The sequence below is a fragment of the Electrophorus electricus genome, chromosome 4 (genome assembly GCF_013358815.1).
Source record: "Electrophorus electricus isolate fEleEle1 chromosome 4, fEleEle1.pri, whole genome shotgun sequence".
Classification (NCBI taxonomy): domain Eukaryota; kingdom Metazoa; phylum Chordata; class Actinopteri; order Gymnotiformes; family Gymnotidae; genus Electrophorus; species Electrophorus electricus.
Window position 1 is genome coordinate 1,984,564 of NC_049538.1, and position 16,367 is coordinate 2,000,930.

The 16,367-nt window shown below is 49.8% G+C and overlaps 3 protein-coding genes across 5 annotated transcripts in view; 1 reads left to right on the plus strand and 2 right to left on the minus strand.

Moving 5' to 3' along the window:
• Positions 1-1,023: 1,023 nt before the first annotated feature.
• Positions 1,024-5,384, minus strand: desi1a (desumoylating isopeptidase 1a). 3 transcript variants are annotated; one of them, XM_027028323.2, is made up of 6 exons: positions 5,300-5,384; positions 3,783-3,804; positions 3,585-3,654; positions 3,253-3,362; positions 3,028-3,150; positions 1,024-1,508 (listed from the first exon to the last, which is right to left on the minus strand). In XM_027028323.2, the coding sequence occupies exons 1-6, from the start codon at positions 5,313-5,315 to the stop codon at positions 1,415-1,417; spliced, it is 435 nt and encodes a 144-aa protein (XP_026884124.1). In that variant the 5' UTR covers positions 5,316-5,384; the 3' UTR covers positions 1,024-1,414. The 3 variants fall into 3 exon arrangements, with proteins under 3 accessions (XP_026884124.1, XP_026884123.1, XP_026884122.1); XM_027028322.2 differs by lacking the exon at positions 5,300-5,384 and adding an exon at positions 4,962-5,238; XM_027028321.2 differs by lacking the exon at positions 5,300-5,384 and adding an exon at positions 4,319-4,955.
• Positions 5,385-5,461: 77 nt separating this feature from the next.
• Positions 5,462-10,102, plus strand: cbx7a (chromobox homolog 7a). The gene is made up of 6 exons (XM_027028320.2): positions 5,462-5,746; positions 6,878-6,921; positions 7,223-7,288; positions 7,449-7,515; positions 7,797-8,145; positions 8,621-10,102. Exons 1-6 carry the CDS (start codon positions 5,678-5,680, stop codon positions 9,265-9,267), a joined length of 1,242 nt encoding a protein of 413 aa, XP_026884121.1. The 5' UTR covers positions 5,462-5,677; the 3' UTR covers positions 9,268-10,102.
• A 453-nt stretch (positions 10,103-10,555) lies between these two features.
• Positions 10,556-16,367, minus strand: part of ep300b (E1A binding protein p300 b) — a 29,430-nt gene continuing 23,618 nt past the window's right edge. Inside the window, exons 26-30 of the mRNA XM_035525073.1 lie at positions 15,943-16,222; positions 15,514-15,681; positions 15,123-15,284; positions 14,477-14,758; positions 10,556-14,260 (exon numbers count right to left, since the gene is read on the minus strand). Of these exons, the coding sequence (XP_035380966.1) occupies positions 11,807-14,260; positions 14,477-14,758; positions 15,123-15,284; positions 15,514-15,681; positions 15,943-16,222 (3,346 nt within the window). The 3' untranslated portion in view covers positions 10,556-11,806. The remainder of the gene's footprint in view (positions 14,261-14,476; positions 14,759-15,122; positions 15,285-15,513; positions 15,682-15,942; positions 16,223-16,367) is intronic.

The following is a 16,367-nucleotide window of genomic DNA, read 5'->3' on the forward strand; positions in this document are numbered from 1 at the left end:
ACAACAGTGATATTTTAAAATAGCTTTCTTTCCCCTCTTCCCCTTTGGGAACAGGATGTTATATGACCCTTTGGTCTTCACGCCCCCTCTGACTTGCCCCTCCGACCTGCCAGGGCCTATATCCAGCAAATTCTCTCTCTCTCTGTCATTATCAGCACTGCACACAGAAGACTAGAAACAAAGCGAACTCTAAAAAAAAAAAAGACGACACAATGACTAACGCTGGTCTGTTGTAGACGCGCAGTGCTTTCGGCAGTTTGCCATTTTCACATGTTGCATCATTTCCAGTGATACTGAACCCCACAACACATATTAACACCTCAACACCACCACCTGCAGCATCTCACTAACTCGTCACAGAATATCTCTGTAACGAATAAGTAATAAACACAACAGGGCAGATATTAAGATAAGCTGTAAGCATTACAGCTAAATAACTGAGGTTTAATTATTTACATCCAGCCACAATTTATTTAAAAGAAAACTGGAATAACCAGAGCTAACGGCTACACCGAGAACTTTGCAGAAGTGAAAGACTGACACTATCGCTTCTATTCCTCTGAATGTCCACAACACAGAAAATGTTGTGTGCAGAAAATCCAGTTTCAAAACACAAAGTAACCCACCTGACTTAAAAAAAACAAAAACATAATAGCAAAAACACAAAGAGGAAGAAGTCAACTGTGCAAAATTAAATAAATACACAAACAAAAGACAATGCAACCGAAAATGCAGCGACTGGTGACCGTATAACAAAACAATGTAAGAAACACCATACAATGTAAACAGTGGAGTGACGAGAATGCATGCAAGGAAAGTACCAGAGCCCCATGCACCAAGTCCCAGTTCTGCTAATATTAACATTATACTGAAAATAAGTATAAGAATTATAGGATCTTTAATTCATTCGTTTTAGATTTCACAATTCTAATGACATCAACCATCAAGAATTTTTCTGGTCCGAACACCCGTCTGCTTTCAGACGTGGTTATGCCAAAAAATCACAGAAAATGATATCAGTCGTTGAACATTCACTCACAAGCAATTTCATTTGAGTTAAAACAAAGACTTCAGTGCTTATATGCAGTACCTTCAAAATAACAATCAGTGATTCACAAAGCCATATTTGTAAACATTTTTAGTATGTTCCCACTGATTCTGTCTCAAGATCAGTCTTGCTTGTCAGTACAGTTTGAGGAAGATGGGAGAGCACAGGACTAGAACTGATCTCACTACAGCCCTGTCAATCTGACATAGCTGGTTAAACACACCCACAAGCTGGCAATGTGTGTGGTATCAAACAGCATCTATATGCTGGTATAAATGTGTTGTTATGCATTGTGTATGTGTGCATGAGCTGTGGGTGTGTGTGTTTGTGTATAAGCTGAAAGTACACAGAGCTGGTTAAAGAAATCTAGCTGTGATTATTTTGGCTGTTGATGACATTTCCACCAGGGGGCGCAATATGAATGGAGTCCAGGATAGGCCTCAAAACTTGACCAAATGGCCTGGGAGGAAAAAGAAGAAGAGACAAACATTGCTGCCTTCAGTCAATGATGAGGAAAACTTAAAAGGCGCCAACTCTGATCCCCCATACTGTATAGTCTTTGTTACTTGGTGAGTTAAATGTACTGCTAAATCTGTCCACAGAGATATCACATTGTGAAGGGAAACCTCAAAGTATAAAAACCCACACAATTCATAATATACATTCTGACACAACACTAGTGACTGGGTGCTGGTTAAATCCGACACAACACTAGTGACTGGGTCCAGGTTCATTCTGACACAACACTAGTGACTGGGTGCAGGTTAATAATGACACAGCACTAGTGACTGGGTCCAGGTTCATTCTGACACAGCACTAGTGACTGGGTCCAGGTTCATTCTGACACAACACTAGTGACTGGGTCCAGGTTCATTCTGACAACACTAGTGACTGGGTCCAGGTTCATTCTGACACAACACTAGTGACCGGGTGCAGGTTCATTCTGACACAACACTAGTGACTGGGTCCAGGTTCATTCTGAAACAACATTAGTGACTGGGTCCAGGTTCATTGTGACACAACACTAGTGACTGGGTCCAGGTTCACTTCTCAGATCACTGCAGAGTGCTAGGTACAGAAGGGTGCCTCAGCGCATGTGTTTTTCACCTAAGGTGTAATTATAACAATGGTGTATGATATTCTGGGTACAACTGCACAAGCTCCTGTGTAACAAGCACCGGTCTATACAGAACCTCTGGTCTGTGTTAACACACACAGTCTGTACTAAGCCTCTGGTCTTGGGAGCAGGGCCCGAGCATGGAGGGGGTGTGGTGGGGCGGAGCCGTGAGTGTGGAGGGGCGGAGCCGCAAGTGCTGAGGGGCGGGGCTGACAGAGCAGGGAGAAAGCCACGGCTATCTGACTTAATCAGTATTTGTCCTCCAAATATTGGAAAGGTTGAATGTGCCTGGCCAAAATGTCTACTTAACCGCACAGTTCAGGCATAACGTGCAGCAACATCTGAGAATAACAGCTAGCTGAAATGAAACTGTGTACTCCTGGATCAGTGAATACAGCTTTACTCTAGAAAAACTAGGATGTGTTGAGTCTGCTTTGCTAAGCTCATTAATGAGCTCAGACGGGTGCTGGACTGTCTTGGACACCAAAATGCAAAGTGCATGGGGCCATCAGGACCGGGAACAGTACTGTGGGTGCTGTGGTGTTATATAAACTTTGCTGTTTTGCCGTCCTTGACTGTGGCTCACATCAGTAACATGCAAAACAGGGACTTGCAGTCTTGAAGCATGGGAGCTATTTTGGAGTGTTCTAATGCCTCATGCAATATTCATCATCTGCTGTCACTACACACTTTAAACCCTAACAAGTAAATGTTCACATTTCTTCTCAGCCTATACTCACATTAAAATATAACCCTCTCTGCATCTGATGTTTCTAATATTTATTTTTTACACACGCTATAGTGTGTGTGTGTGTGTGTGTGTGTGTGTGTGTGTGTGTGTGTACTTAAACACCACACTTACGTGGAGAGCACCTCAGATGGCAGGTCTGTGATGTAGGAAGGAATTTTCCTACCAGTCAGAAACTGAGCCACTTCATTCGTAAAGGTATTACAGTTGTGCTCAAACAGCCTGTACCTCTCCCCTCTGTGCACAGAGAGAATATAACACATCCTGTTGCCAAGCAAAACACACTTATCCATATCTACAATTGCCTAAATATAAGTTATCCATTGCCCACACACATACCTGTATGTGGTCTCCCCAAGAGAGGACAGGTAGTCCATGAAAATCTCCTCTGTCACCTCAGTGTTCCCCAGATCCACGACTGTATCTGGTGGGCCTAGCATTGTCCCCCCCTGCAAAAAAAAAAAAAAATTAAAAACACATACACACACGCGCACACACACACACACACACACACACACACACATACACAGTGCTTCATCTAAATCTTAATTTCTATAACATGCAGAAATGCAGTGAGTCTTACAAAGCAGTGACAGTAGGACCCAAGTTGCCATGTATAAGCGACCACAAAACCCTTCAAGTGTGCAGCAGCTGTGCGAGGTAAGATTTACCGGTGGACAGCTGGAGATGCCCACGCCACCAAAGAAAAACTCTTCCCCGTAAACCACTATGGACGTATGCCTGCCGATACACGCAGAAACGTGATGAGGAAACCGCGGCTGAAACGGCTGTCACCCCGCAGTTATCAGCAGGAAATGCCACAGAACGGAATTCGGTTGTGTGATAGGGTGCTTTCCGTAACAACTTACCAAATCCCGTCGAGTTGCTTCCCTGCAAAAATAAAGTAAACAAGTAAACGTTTTTTTGCGAAATAACGCAATAAGCCAAATTATAGTTTACTTATCAAATTAATATAATAGAACAACGGTCAACGTCCTTGATACTATTTTGACTAGTTTTAATCCGAACGTACCAGAAATTTGCCGCTTGCTATTACAATCGAGTGCGAGTTTTTCTAAGCGAAAGCAAATGTATATATTCTATTATAAACCATTGTACTAAAATTATGTAACTAAATCCATAGGTCGTAACAGTCCTCCGACATTTCCAGCGTTGGATAAGCGCAGCGGCTCTGCGGGGAGCGCCATGTCTTCGACATCCTGGCGCATAACGCACTGCAACAGAGCTATGGCGACTGTAAACGGCGTTTAATAATAATAATAATAATAATAATAATAATAATAATAATAATCCCATTGCCATGGTCGTCAAAAGCCACATAAACGTGCTACCCTAGCTACCTACCCATCGTTAGACATCTAGGTTAACATCCGTGGCTACTCACCTAGCATTATAGGACTCAGCTGGCGCGCCATCCCCCTCGACAGATCATAAATGTAAAGCTGTACGGGGAACACTGTGCTGTTTCGATCCATGTGTGTCCTGTCTGACGAAGATTACTGGGCCACTATAACAGGTGTCTGTGCTGTTATGACACCGCTGCTTTCTAGCTAGCTGACCTTAGCTACCTTAGCCGAAAGGCGAAACGGTGATTACTACTACGACCCACGCAAGCTACCGGCTCTTGCAGCAGAATCTTAGTTTGGTGTCTTCTGCGGTATCTGAGGTGTATCCAATTCTTCAAAATCACTGACACAGTTTAGAAAAGCTAACAGGACCGATAAGTGCCAGTAGCCCCCACACATTCATCGTAAACACATGAGCAAGTGTGTTGTAGCGCCCCCTGACGGTCAACGGCTTGAAGGGTTTGTGTGTCACTCATTGCAGCTTATCAAACACTGTTGAGTGGTCACAGCAACACTTCGGGTTTACTTATCATTTAGACTTCAGCAAATTTCCCTTCAACACTTTCTCAGACAATGACAGCTTGTTTCCACTTAGATTTGGCAACATCGTCTTCGTGCTACGACTACTAGCACGAATAACAATACATAACATTATTCACTTGTTCCTTTGTCACGTCTTACACGGTATGCAGAACCACATCCTTAATACGATCGAGCAAAAGAAGACGTAACGAAGCAACAGCATTACAGCTTAGTCACGGTTTCAGCAGAGCGTGGGTGTAACAGGACTCCAGCGGGCTCGGAAACCATCGCTACAGGCGACACTGGCTCCTCTGTGAAGAGCTGAAGAGCTCGAAGTGGATGTTCCACGGAGTAAATAAACACGTGACCCGAAACGAGGAAAGCACGTCGGAGGAACTGTAGCGTTTAAAGTGCCCTGGAGTCCCAGTTACGCACTCACGAGAACCCCCCCCCCCCCCTCCTCCCCCGTGCCCTTACACGCACGAGGACTGTCCCACCTTTTCCCGTCAACATTCGGGCTGCAGCTCACGCGCTTTCATCCGCGCGCGGGCTCTCGCGGCGAGCTGGGCACGGTGCAGCGGAGGAAAGGGACGCGCGCTCGGAGCGTGCACTCTCCGGGCGCGCGCCGAGGCGGAGAGCGCGTGGATGTGTCGCAGATTTTAAAACTCCGGAGCAATGGCTCGGACGTTCCGAAGAGCGCCAGGAACGCACGCGGGCTGAAGCGGCTGGACGCGCGTGTGCGTAAAGGGCGAAGCGTTCCTCTCTCGAGCAGGCGTTCCACGGTCGAGCTTCAGCTTATCTGCGAGCACGCGAGGAGCGGGGAGAGCACAAACTCCAGTCGCGTCCTTCCCGCGGCGCTGGATGAGCTCGCCAAAATGGAGCTGTCATCAATTGGAGAGCAAGTGTTTGCGGTTGAATCAATAACAAAGAAGAGAGTTAGAAAGGTACGAACTCGGCGAATTATTCTTAAAAAAATACAACTGCTTTCAAGCATAACGAGCAACGTTTTACAACGGGTGACGTTTACTTTCTGTTTCGTTGGGAATTTTTAGAACTAAACTACAGGACACTTTTCCTTGAATGCTCTTGTTGTGGAATAAACAACCACAGAAATGTTAATGACTCTGCAGGAATGATGATTGGAACTTTTTGTTACCACACTTTTAGAGTGCAAAATATCTAACACCGATACATGCGGAGAGCTATTCTGGCTTCGTTGTGCGAAGTTAAAGTGTATTTTGTACAGTATCTTGCATGAATTCAGCGTGCAATAAGGCGAGGGGGTGTGTGAAAGCACGGCGCGTGTCATCGCTATCGGTGTGCGTGCATAGGTCGAAACATCGGCGCGTTCTCCCAGCGCGGTCAACGATTAGTGGCTACGCAGTTTATTTACACGCACAGAGGGTCAAGGATAGCCGAAGGATGAAGCATCCTTCATAACTCAGCGTAACCCTGAAATAATTTACTACAATTCGCGACAGATGGACGTGAAAGTGTATGCGTATATGTAATTTAGTGCAGAAATCTAATTTAATGTTAAAGTTAAAGAGACTGAAAGCGGTAACTCGGGGGTAGGTGCTAATATTCCTGTGTAAACGCCTGACACGGGTTGTTGGTTGAGGAGATGTAACATGCCGTAATAGCCGATGACTAAGATCATGACTAACACTGCATGTGCACGCGGATTTCGCTTCGTTCGCTCGAGCAGGAGGGGAAGACCTTCGGCGCTTTACACGTTGCGCAATGACAGTTGTTTACATGTTTCCATGGCCCCACCTATCTCCATCCCATAAATGTTCTAGAAACTCCTGTTTTATTGAACTCGCGAGCACACCCCTGCACGGCATCACGTCACCACCACAGCCACCAGTAGTCTAGCGAGCACGGGCGCCTACGTCATTCTCCATCATCTCCGTTTCAAAATACTACTGCGAACGTTCGGTGCCGAATTCACGTCTTAAAGGGCCACGCACACTTTTACATAATGCACGAGCCGCTGTTAAATGCCCCGTGCTCTGTGAGCACGCGTGACGTCAAAGCCTCATCTGGCGCTGTCTCTTTCTCGTCTCTCCCAGGGAAATGTGGAGTACTTGCTGAAGTGGCAGGGCTGGCCCCCTAAGTAAGTAGAAAGGAGTAATAGTAGTTTGTGCCTCGCACCCTACCAAATACACACTCTTAGACAACAGTTAGTTTGCAGTTGTTTAACAAAGAAAACTAAATAAGGTCACGTCGCCAATGCTGTGAGTAACTCTGACGTCTGCTGTGTCTTAGTAAATCCGTGTGTAAGATTGTGACCCCAGCCTGTAGCACGGGTAGTTCAGCTGCCTGTGTGGTGTCACGTCAGCTGTACCCTCCAGAGGAGCACAGTCTCACGTTCTTGGATGTGAGTGTGTTGACGACTCTGGCTGTGTGTTTGACAGATATAGCACGTGGGAGCCCGAGGACAACATCCTGGACCCACGGCTCGTTCTTGCCTTCGAAGAGAAGTGAGTGAATACCGATCACACGCTGCTACCTTGTCTGTGAACACTGATCACATGTCACTACCCTGTCTTGTTTCTCTCACTGATGAAGTCTTTTCCTTCTCGTTCTCTCTGCCTGGCCATCTCTCTCTGCTCCTGCTCTGTGTGTGTGTGTGTGTGTCAGGGAGGAGCGAGACCGGGCCCAGGCCCATAGGAGGAAAGGTCTGCGACCCCGTCGACTCATCTTGCGGGTAGGAAGCACGTCTGCAACCCAACACTTAAATGTTTGTATAATCACATGGTCACATGAATGCACCGCATCTGTTTGGTTTACACTGTAATGGAAGCAGAGCTACATTTGCTGTAAACACTGCTTTAGAACTGTGTCTGAAGGGGAACCCACAGCAAAGCTTAGTTTTCTAGGACTTTGCATGTTTCTTTGTAAATCAAAGTACTTTTAGAAATGTGAATCTAATTTCAGTATTTGTTTTATTTATCTTTCATTCTATTCTTTATTTGGTTAACCGTGTAGAACATCTACACCATGGAGCTAAGAAGTGCTCACAAAGCTCCAGAGAAACCTGCTCCCCGAATCCGTTTGTCGCTCACCCGCTCTGTGGGGGCGGAGCTAGAGCACAGTGGGCGGCGCTGCAGGATTGGGGAAGGCAGAGTCAAGCACCAGCGCCTAGAGAAGCGAAAGAGCAGGCAATGTGTATCTAGACACACTGCGGACAACACTGAAAATCCACGGCAACGAACTCTGACCCATAAAAAAGACAGTACGGAGGAGGAGTGGGAGGAGGAGAAAGAGCAAGAGAAGAAAAAGAGGAAGACAGAAAAAGACGATGAGAAAACAGACGAGCATCGGGACATTCCAAGTGGTATGTGTAGCATGGCATTGGCATGACAACTGTTGCTAAGATACTATGCATGTAGCATGCACTGGGGTCACAGAAGCCATGCTGAACCTCAGAGCTGTCACGACTCAGAGTTGGCGCTCTGTAAGCTAAATACAGATCGCACACAGCGCTGAACACAGCAGGCACATGGAGAAAACTACCAGTGACAGAGCAGCTCTGTGCTCTGGTTCTCACAGACCAAATTTAGATCTTCAGTACCAAAGCACAGCAGGACATTGCAGACAGAGCTGCCATTCGTAGAGCAGCTGTGAAATGAATTCCCCCACTATAGATGGACAGACCTGCACTATGAAATGTAGCTCTGTCTGAACATTGTGCAGGTTGCACCCTGCTGGGCATGTTTCGGTTCTTTTAGAAGTAAAACAGCGTCACCTATGAAAGTTCACAAAGCTAGTTTCTTACTGCTTCCTTACCAAAGCTTCTCTGTTTCCCTCAGCTCAAGAGAAGACAGAAGACAGCACCTTTTCAGCCGAACAGAACGTCACCGCCATGGCCAACCAAACCGAGCATCACTCTTCCACGCATGATTATGGGGAGGACTCAGCCAAGGATTCTAGTGACGGGACATGCTCGGCTCCAACAGTGACAGACAAATCAGCAAGTGACACCATCACAGACACACACGAGCAGGGGCCAATCACAGACGGGTCAGAGATCAGAGTCTCGGCACTGGAGTTACACGATCACACTACGACCCACCAGTCGACGAAGACCAGTTCAGAAGCAGTTCTTACAGCAAAAGAAGGGAGTGCGATTGACAGGGGCCAGAATCGAGTCTCGGTCATAGCTGTGCGACACTTGATTGACAGCTGTGGGCGGGGCCAGGCAAAAGAGACCGCTGAGACTGAATGCTCAACAGCCAAACTGAAGGAAGAGACGGGTGAGGATGAGGGCACAGCAGAGTATATGACTACCTTACAGCTGAGCACAGAGGTCAGGACCAACCAATCACAAGCTTCCGAGAGCTCACAGCATCCTGGAAAGGTGATCGTGACTGAGGTGACCATTAACTCGCTAACTGTGACGTTTAAGGAGGCCGTGTCAGCCGAGGGCTTCTTCAGTGGCTGTGAGCTCCAGGTGTGAGAGGCGAGAGGATGGCAGAACGCTAACAGAGCTAACAGTGAACAACAAGATGGAGAACACAATTCACGAGTAACGCTTACTGACACAGACTAACTTTGATTAGCAAGGTTAGCATCTTTGGGTGAAGTTTTTATTGGGAGAGGAAGCAACATTGGACCAGTTGTCTTTGTAGTGAAGCCAGTGAATCTTCATGCTTTATAGACACACTCATTCATGTCTAAAGGGTTTTTTTTTCTTGAACCTTTTGTTTTAGTGAAAGCGTGAATAGATGTTGAAGGATTTCTGCTCATATTTAGTGTTGCTAAGTGAAGCCTTCAGTGCACGCCAACTCTAGAAAGAATACGCATAGCTAGTGTTACTGTCCTAACAAAAACAAAAATCCACAAAAAAAAGTTTATCTTGAGATTTTGTTTCAGTGTCCACGGCGCCGGAATGACGTCACTGCTCTGTAGGTTCTACAGCACCGTGGCTGCTGAGGCAGAGGAAGGACAGTGAGGACTCACCTGCCTCGGGGTCGTTCCTGTGCGCACCCTCACTGTGCTCCCGAGCTTCTCTGCATTTTTAAAGTGACAATATCAGTTTACATGCACTGCTGCAGATTCTGTGCAGGGTATAGACCCTGTTTGCAGATGAAAATAATGTGCTTTTGATGTAGGTCTAGCGTGTTATTAACGGGAGTTGAAGTTCTGTCATCGGTCACATGGTGACCAGTAATGACGAAGAGAGGAACAGGGATGAAGGCATGGCTTTGTCAATCCGTTACAGTTCGTTCACCTACAGCAAGGTTACGTTTTTATTTGTATTTTCAATAAAGTGACAAAATGTTGTGTCAAAATGCGTCAGTCATTAAATCAAAATTCTGAAGTGCCAAGTTTTTTGAAAAGATTTCACATGTTAGTTATTGCTTGTGGTTATCGAATCCATATTGAATATTGCATGGCGATAGAAAATAGCTCACTGAGAACTACTTTTATATAGGAAGTACACTTATGGTTTTAGACCAGATGAAGTTTTCATCTGTTTTCAGTGCTACAAGGAGAACATTTTTTGTTTATTTCTCTCGTAGCGAAACACAAGGCAGGATCAGATCACCAACGGCATGGTCAATGCCGTCTCCCCCGTGAGCGTCCCCTCGCACGCCAACAGAGTCTGTGTTTAACGACTTAGTGTGAGCTCTCTCTCTCTCTCTCTCTCTCTCTCTCTCTCTCTCTCTCTCTCTCTCTCTCTCTCTCTCTCTCATACATTTGATGATTTGCCATATATTACCTTAATATCTTACAAATGAAACTAAAGTAATCCAGTCTATTTTAATACACAACAGCCCACTAGAACCCATTAAAATACGTTATATAAATCAGCATACAAATATAAATACAAACACATTCCATAATGTATACTTATTAGTCCCTGTAAACAAAAGGTTTAAACTTAAACCATATCACCTGCCAATGAACAAACTATTATAGAAGACATATTTCATCTTCATTTTATTACAAAACCAGTTTGGAGTCCACCGTTTGTAATTTCATTATACAGTAAAAAATACTTAAATTAAAATTCCCAAAGTTCAGAGCAATAAAATTTCTGAGTGTGGAGGCAGAAGGAGAGAGAGAAAGAGAGAGATCAGTGGTATGCTCACCTTCTTTCGGGTTAATTAGAGACACTCTAATCTCATCGTAGCATGAATACATATGAGCGCACACACACACCTCTACTACTCAGTGTCATAAGGACTGAGCACGCACGTGTGCAGTGGAGGAGAAATGGGAGCACACAGGCTTGTTCTGGAGGCTTGTCCCTGTGGACACTGGCTGCACATTTCACATGTGGCACAACAAGGCTTAAACAAAGAAAAACATGCACGCACGCACGCACCTCTAATCCACCAGACACTTAGACGCAACCAAGTCCTGCCCACCCAAACACTGATTCATACAGCATTCAAGATTTCAAACTTCCTGTAGACAAAAGAAAAGCTCCCGTATTTAGACCGGTATTAACAAAAATAGAACAAAAAATGTATTCTATGTGAACTGTAACGGTGTGGTGAAACAAAAACTGAAAACACTAGAATAAATAACATAATGCCAAACCGACTGTACAAGGTTTGGATCATTCATTTTAACAATAAAACACTGGTAATTGCAGCATTTGCAACACTCCACACGGTAAAACTAGAACAGAGCCTGATACATGGAACAAAAAAAAAAAAATGCTTTTAAAGACTCTGTCTCGTAACATTTTTTAAAGTTTTAAAATCTTAAAATATATATATTTTAAAAAGGTAAATACTTCCCTACACCCAGCCCAAAAAAATATTACTTGTGTTGTATTCTCTGAGTTTGAGAAATAATGAAATAACCGTTTCTTTGTACACAATTGGAGGAAAACTGTAACAGCCATAATTTAACATTCACATCTTATTCTCTTTTCTGTTTAATTGCATTTACTGCATCTCCCATAGGAAGGTCAGAGTTCAATGTGTTTGTACTAGAAAAACGTTTTAAATAATTAATCACTGTAATATAAAATAAAAAGGCTAACACTGTCTCTGGCGAGTTTCCATGTGTTCTGTAACTATAATGTCTAGTGGGTTCATATTCACGCCAAGCTCCTGGCCACTAGGGGGCATCATGTCATTAGCTGTGGCAGCATGGAGTCCCGGCATGCCGCCCAGCTGCGGCAGCGTGCTGCTCTGGTCCGCGCCAAACCCGGCAGCCTCCATAGCGTTCTGAGCCGGTGGGTGCGGAGGGGGCGGGGCCATGCCAGGCAGGTGGCGCGGGAGCTGGCCGGGATGCGGCGAGCCCGTCTGGGTCTGTGGGGAGATGCGGTGGGAAGACGGCTGGGCTGGCGGCTGGGCGTGCGGCTGCGGCCGCGGCGACGGCTGGGGCGAGCGCGCCTGGTTGCCGAGCGACGTAGCGGGGAGCTGCTGGCCCTGCAGGTGGGGCGACTGCGACATCTGCTGCTGCTGCTGCGGGCTCATGGGATTGTTCTGATGTGCGGGTGACGCCCCGCCCATCTGCTGCTGCTGCTGGAGCAGACGCTGGCGCAAGGCCTGCTGCAGCAGCGCGGGGGGCGTGGCGGGGGGCGCCCCGCCCCCATCCGGCAGTCCCGCCCCCTGCTGCAGGCGGTGGTGCTGCTGCTGGTGCTGCAGCCTCTGCTGCGGCTGCGCGGGGTTGCCCGGGTAACCCTGCGGCTGGGCCACGAACCCCGGCGGCGGCGGCGGCGGTTGCTGCTGGAACGCGGCGTGGCTCCCCATCTGCTGCTGCTGCCTCATGAGCAGCTCTCTGAACTGCGGGTTCACGTTGGCCATGCTGGGCGACGGCTGGCTCAGCTGCTGCAGCACCGGCCTCTGCTGGAGCTGGGCCAGCTGGCCCGGCGCGGTCAAGCCCTGCCCCACGGGCACGGCCGCCCGGGGCCCGCCCGCGTCGACGCCCGGCGGCTGACCCCTGGCGTTGGCGCCTTTGTACTTGTGCACCCGCTGCTTTATGAAAGCAGCCATGAGCTGCGGGCTGGAGCGCAGGATGGCCAGCACCTGCTGCTGCTGCTGGGGAGAACTGGGTGAGCGCAGTGTGCGGAGGAGCTCCTGCAGAGCCCCCTGGGGCAGAGCCCCGCCCCCTGCCCCGCCCCCCTGCAGGCCTGTCTGCACCATGTTCATCAGGGCGTTGCGGCTGGCGATTTGTTGATGCTGCTGCGGCTGTTGTTGCTGCTGCTGCATCTGCATCTGCTGTTGCTGCATGGTGACCATGCTGGCCTGGCCCACGAGTGGCGCCCTGGGCTGGGGAGCCCCGCCCTGCCCCACCCACTGCTGCTGGGGAGGCGGGAGCTGCGCGTTGGCCCTCTGCTGTATCTGCACTGGGGGCGGAAGCTGGACCTGCGTAGCCGGTGTCATGGGGCCCAGGCCCACCACCATCCCCTGGGCTCCCTGCTGCTGCAGCTCCAGCTGGGCCCGGGCCACAGAGGCCTGCCCTTGGGAGGGCAGACTCTGCCCCGCTACCATGCTCGCCCCAGGGTGGGGCATGGCCATCGGGCCCGGGGCGTTCTGGTGGTGGGGGCGCGGCGGCATCATGCCGGCCTGGGTGGCCGCCTGCCTCTGCAGCAGCTGGACCTTGGCCATCTTCCTCTGCGCGTCGGCCACCTGCTGGATCTTCATGGCGATCTCCACGGCCGCCGGGGGGGGCCCGGACGCACCGGCCTGCTGCGGAGGCGTAGACGGACCCGGCCCGGACTTGCCCTGGGATTGCGGGAGAGGGGAGGAGACGGGCGGCCGCGGGCCGTGCTGGGCCTGGGCACCGGGCGCGGGCTGGTATGGCGCCTGGCCCGGGGGCCGGGCCGGCGCTTCTCCCGCCTGCTGCTGCTGGGGACTGGCGCCCCGAGCGGCCCCGGCACCAGCCTGCGGCAGGGCCACCGCACTCTGCGTGGGCGTCTGGGGTGCGGAGGGCTGGGCGCCGGTTGATGTGGGCGTGCAGCGGTCCGTGGCCCCGGCGCCGCCCGGCGACGGCAGGCCTCCTGGCAGCGTCGTGCTCCCGGGAGGCTTGCCTGCGCGCTGCATGGTGGCCATGCGCCTGCGGAGCATCTGCGCCTGCTGCAGCCGGTGCTGCAGCTGCTGCTGGCGGAGCTTGTGCTTGATGTTGAGGCAGAAGGGCACGGGGCACTTGTTCTCCTGGCAGTGCTTGGCGTGGTAGCAGCACAGCGCGATCAGCTGCTTGCAGATGGGGCAGCCGCCGTTGGTCTTGCGCTTGCAGCCCTTGGTGTGCTGCACCACCCGCTTCATCTTCTGGCAGGACGGCAGCGAGCAGTTGGCGTTGCGGCACTGGCAGGCGTGCACCAGAGACTGGATGCAACGCTGGATGCTCAGGCGCCGCGAGTCCCCGGGGTTCTGGGCGGTGGCGGCCGCATGGCTGCCGCTCTCGTCGTCCAGACCCAGACCCAGCTTCTCCATGCGGTGCTCGTGGCCCTTCGTGTTGTAGCAGGTGATGCACAGGTCGTAGTCCTGCACGGAGCAAGGAAACCGATTTAAAAGATGCTTTATCAGGATGCTGAAAGCCAAAATTGCACCCCTGATTCCCCAAAGCTGTTTCTGTTCTCCTTACCAACCTGCATAACATTCCTAATCAGAGACTTATCAATTCAACTGTATTTCCCTCATATAGTTTCAGTGGTACAGAAGTGTTGGGAACAGCAGCCTGGCGCGGGCCCCCAGCCTCACCTCGCAGACGGTGCAGTGCCAGCGCGTCTCCACGTGGTGCCTGCACTCGTTGCAGGTGTAGACGAAGCGGTCCTGACTCTGGTTGTGGAGCTCCACCAGCATGCACATGGTGCTCCACTTGGCCCGCCGCAGAGAGCTGAACTCCAGGTGCTTGTCGCGCGCCAGCGTCAGGAAGGCGTCCCGCCCGTCCATCAGATCGCAGGCCAGCAGGGGGTCCGGGTCGGAGATGGGCGGCAGCGAGTTGGCGGCAGGGCCCGCGATCAGGCGGATGACGAAGAACACCTGGTGGGGAGGGAAGGAGTTTGTTCATTCACACGTCCCTCAGTCACTGGCTCTCAGGAATAGATGCTCTGAGGAACAAACAAGAAAGTCTGACTTGGGCACCATAGTCAGCAACTACTTCAGCTGTACTAACCAACCAGGAGCCTCCTCCACAAAGAGGCCTGGCTTTGAAGGGAGCGTCTGGCAGAAGTTTGCAAGAACTTTAAAACTGCTGATGACAGCAGCTTTAAGACTTCTGACACTCACTGTAAAAGCAAAGTCCCAATCAAAACTTGTGCGAATCCTGCTGAAATATCACGGACTCTAGCAGTAGGTGTTTTACTAATGAATGGGGCGATGTTTGTGGGATGTTTGTGGTGCTTACCTCCTTGTGTTTCTCCATGGTGGCGTAGAGTTTCTGGGACAGGTCGTTGGAGACGTTGGGCATTCCCGCTTTTTTCTTGTTGGTGCGGCTCAGGCTGCTCTTGTTCTTGCTTGTTTTCTTGCTGTTCTTTTTTTTGGCGTTTTTGCTGTCACCCGTAGTGGCCTGCGGAGTCACAACGACATCGCTCAGAGAAGGACGGCGACAGCTCGCCGTCACACTTTACGCAGAACTCAAGCGGAACACGACGCGTTTAAGTTCAACGCGCCATTTTCCTTTCATCCACACGCAGGTGGGCCTTTGTGACGTGATCGGATCAGAAGCGCTGCCCGCGTGGCTGCAAAAAACCCTGGAAGCGCGCTCCTCGTCGCGGGATTCGGGACTCGATACTCACGTCGACGCTCTCGCTGGAGGTGCTGTTCTCCTCCCTCTTGCGCTCCTCCTCCTCCTGCTCCAGCTCCTTAATGCTCTCCTCCAGGACGTTGGGCCAGAAATCTCCCTCGAAATACGGCAGCTCCTTGGCGCTGGTCAGGCGGTCCTCCGTCGCCTGCTTGAAAATGTCCTGCAGAAGGCAAAGAAAGGAGCCATGGGCTCAGAGAAGAGGCAACGCAGGAAAGCAAAACGCAGACGCAGGGGAACAGGAGAAGCTCCAAGGTGAAAACTGGGCCAAGACTGGCGTAGAACGCCCTTCACGCTTTACTGAACGCCGGAGGAGCGTTTCCCAGCCGCACCCACGGGGACCCGCACACCAGCTTTCAGCACGCCTGATCCACGCTGATACCTGGTAGGTGGGGCTCAGGCAGGAGGAACAGGTAAGAAGTACCTTGTAGTCGTGCACGATCCGCTCGGCCACCGCCTTGTCCAGCATCTTCTTGTACCACTCCTGCAGACGCTTGGGCTTGGGGATCTTCTGCTCCGGCGGGTGGCAGTGGAAGATGTAGTCGTCACCTTCGCTGGGAGGACATGCCCAGATGTGTCCCGTGGTGAAGCCCTGTTTCTTCACGTACTCCAGGTAACCTATGAGGATCTCGTGATACACGCCCGTCCTCAGCTGACGCGGACGGAAAAAGTGAACACTGTCCAGGTAGGAGATGTATACACGTCTACATGAAGACACACGCACAGAGAGAGAGAGAGCGCGCGCCATCTTACTTAATAACAATACAAATTTAATTATTATGATTACTAATAATATTGATTATTATTATATTGTTGAACAACTTATTATTAAATAATTCATAACTTATT

Bases quoted from the DNA above. Each gene is read 5' to 3' on its own strand.
- desi1a (XM_027028321.2), bottom strand. From the start codon at position 4,409: ATGGATCGAAACAGCACAGTGTTCCCCGTACAGCTTTACATTTATGAT. The intron at 3,805-4,318 runs GTGAGTAGCCAC...TTATTTTTGCAG, and splicing joins GCTGAGTCCTATAATGCTAG to GGAAGCAACTCGACGGGATT. The intron at 1,509-3,027 runs GTAAGTGTGGTG...TTTTCCTCCCAG, and splicing joins CCATCTGAGGTGCTCTCCAC to GCCATTTGGTCAAGTTTTGA.
- cbx7a (XM_027028320.2), top strand. From the start codon at position 5,678: ATGGAGCTGTCATCAATTGGAGAGCAAGTGTTTGCGGTTGAATCAATA. The intron at 5,747-6,877 runs GTACGAACTCGG...CGTCTCTCCCAG, and splicing joins CAAAGAAGAGAGTTAGAAAG to GGAAATGTGGAGTACTTGCT. The intron at 7,289-7,448 runs GTGAGTGAATAC...TGTGTGTGTCAG, and splicing joins GTTCTTGCCTTCGAAGAGAA to GGAGGAGCGAGACCGGGCCC.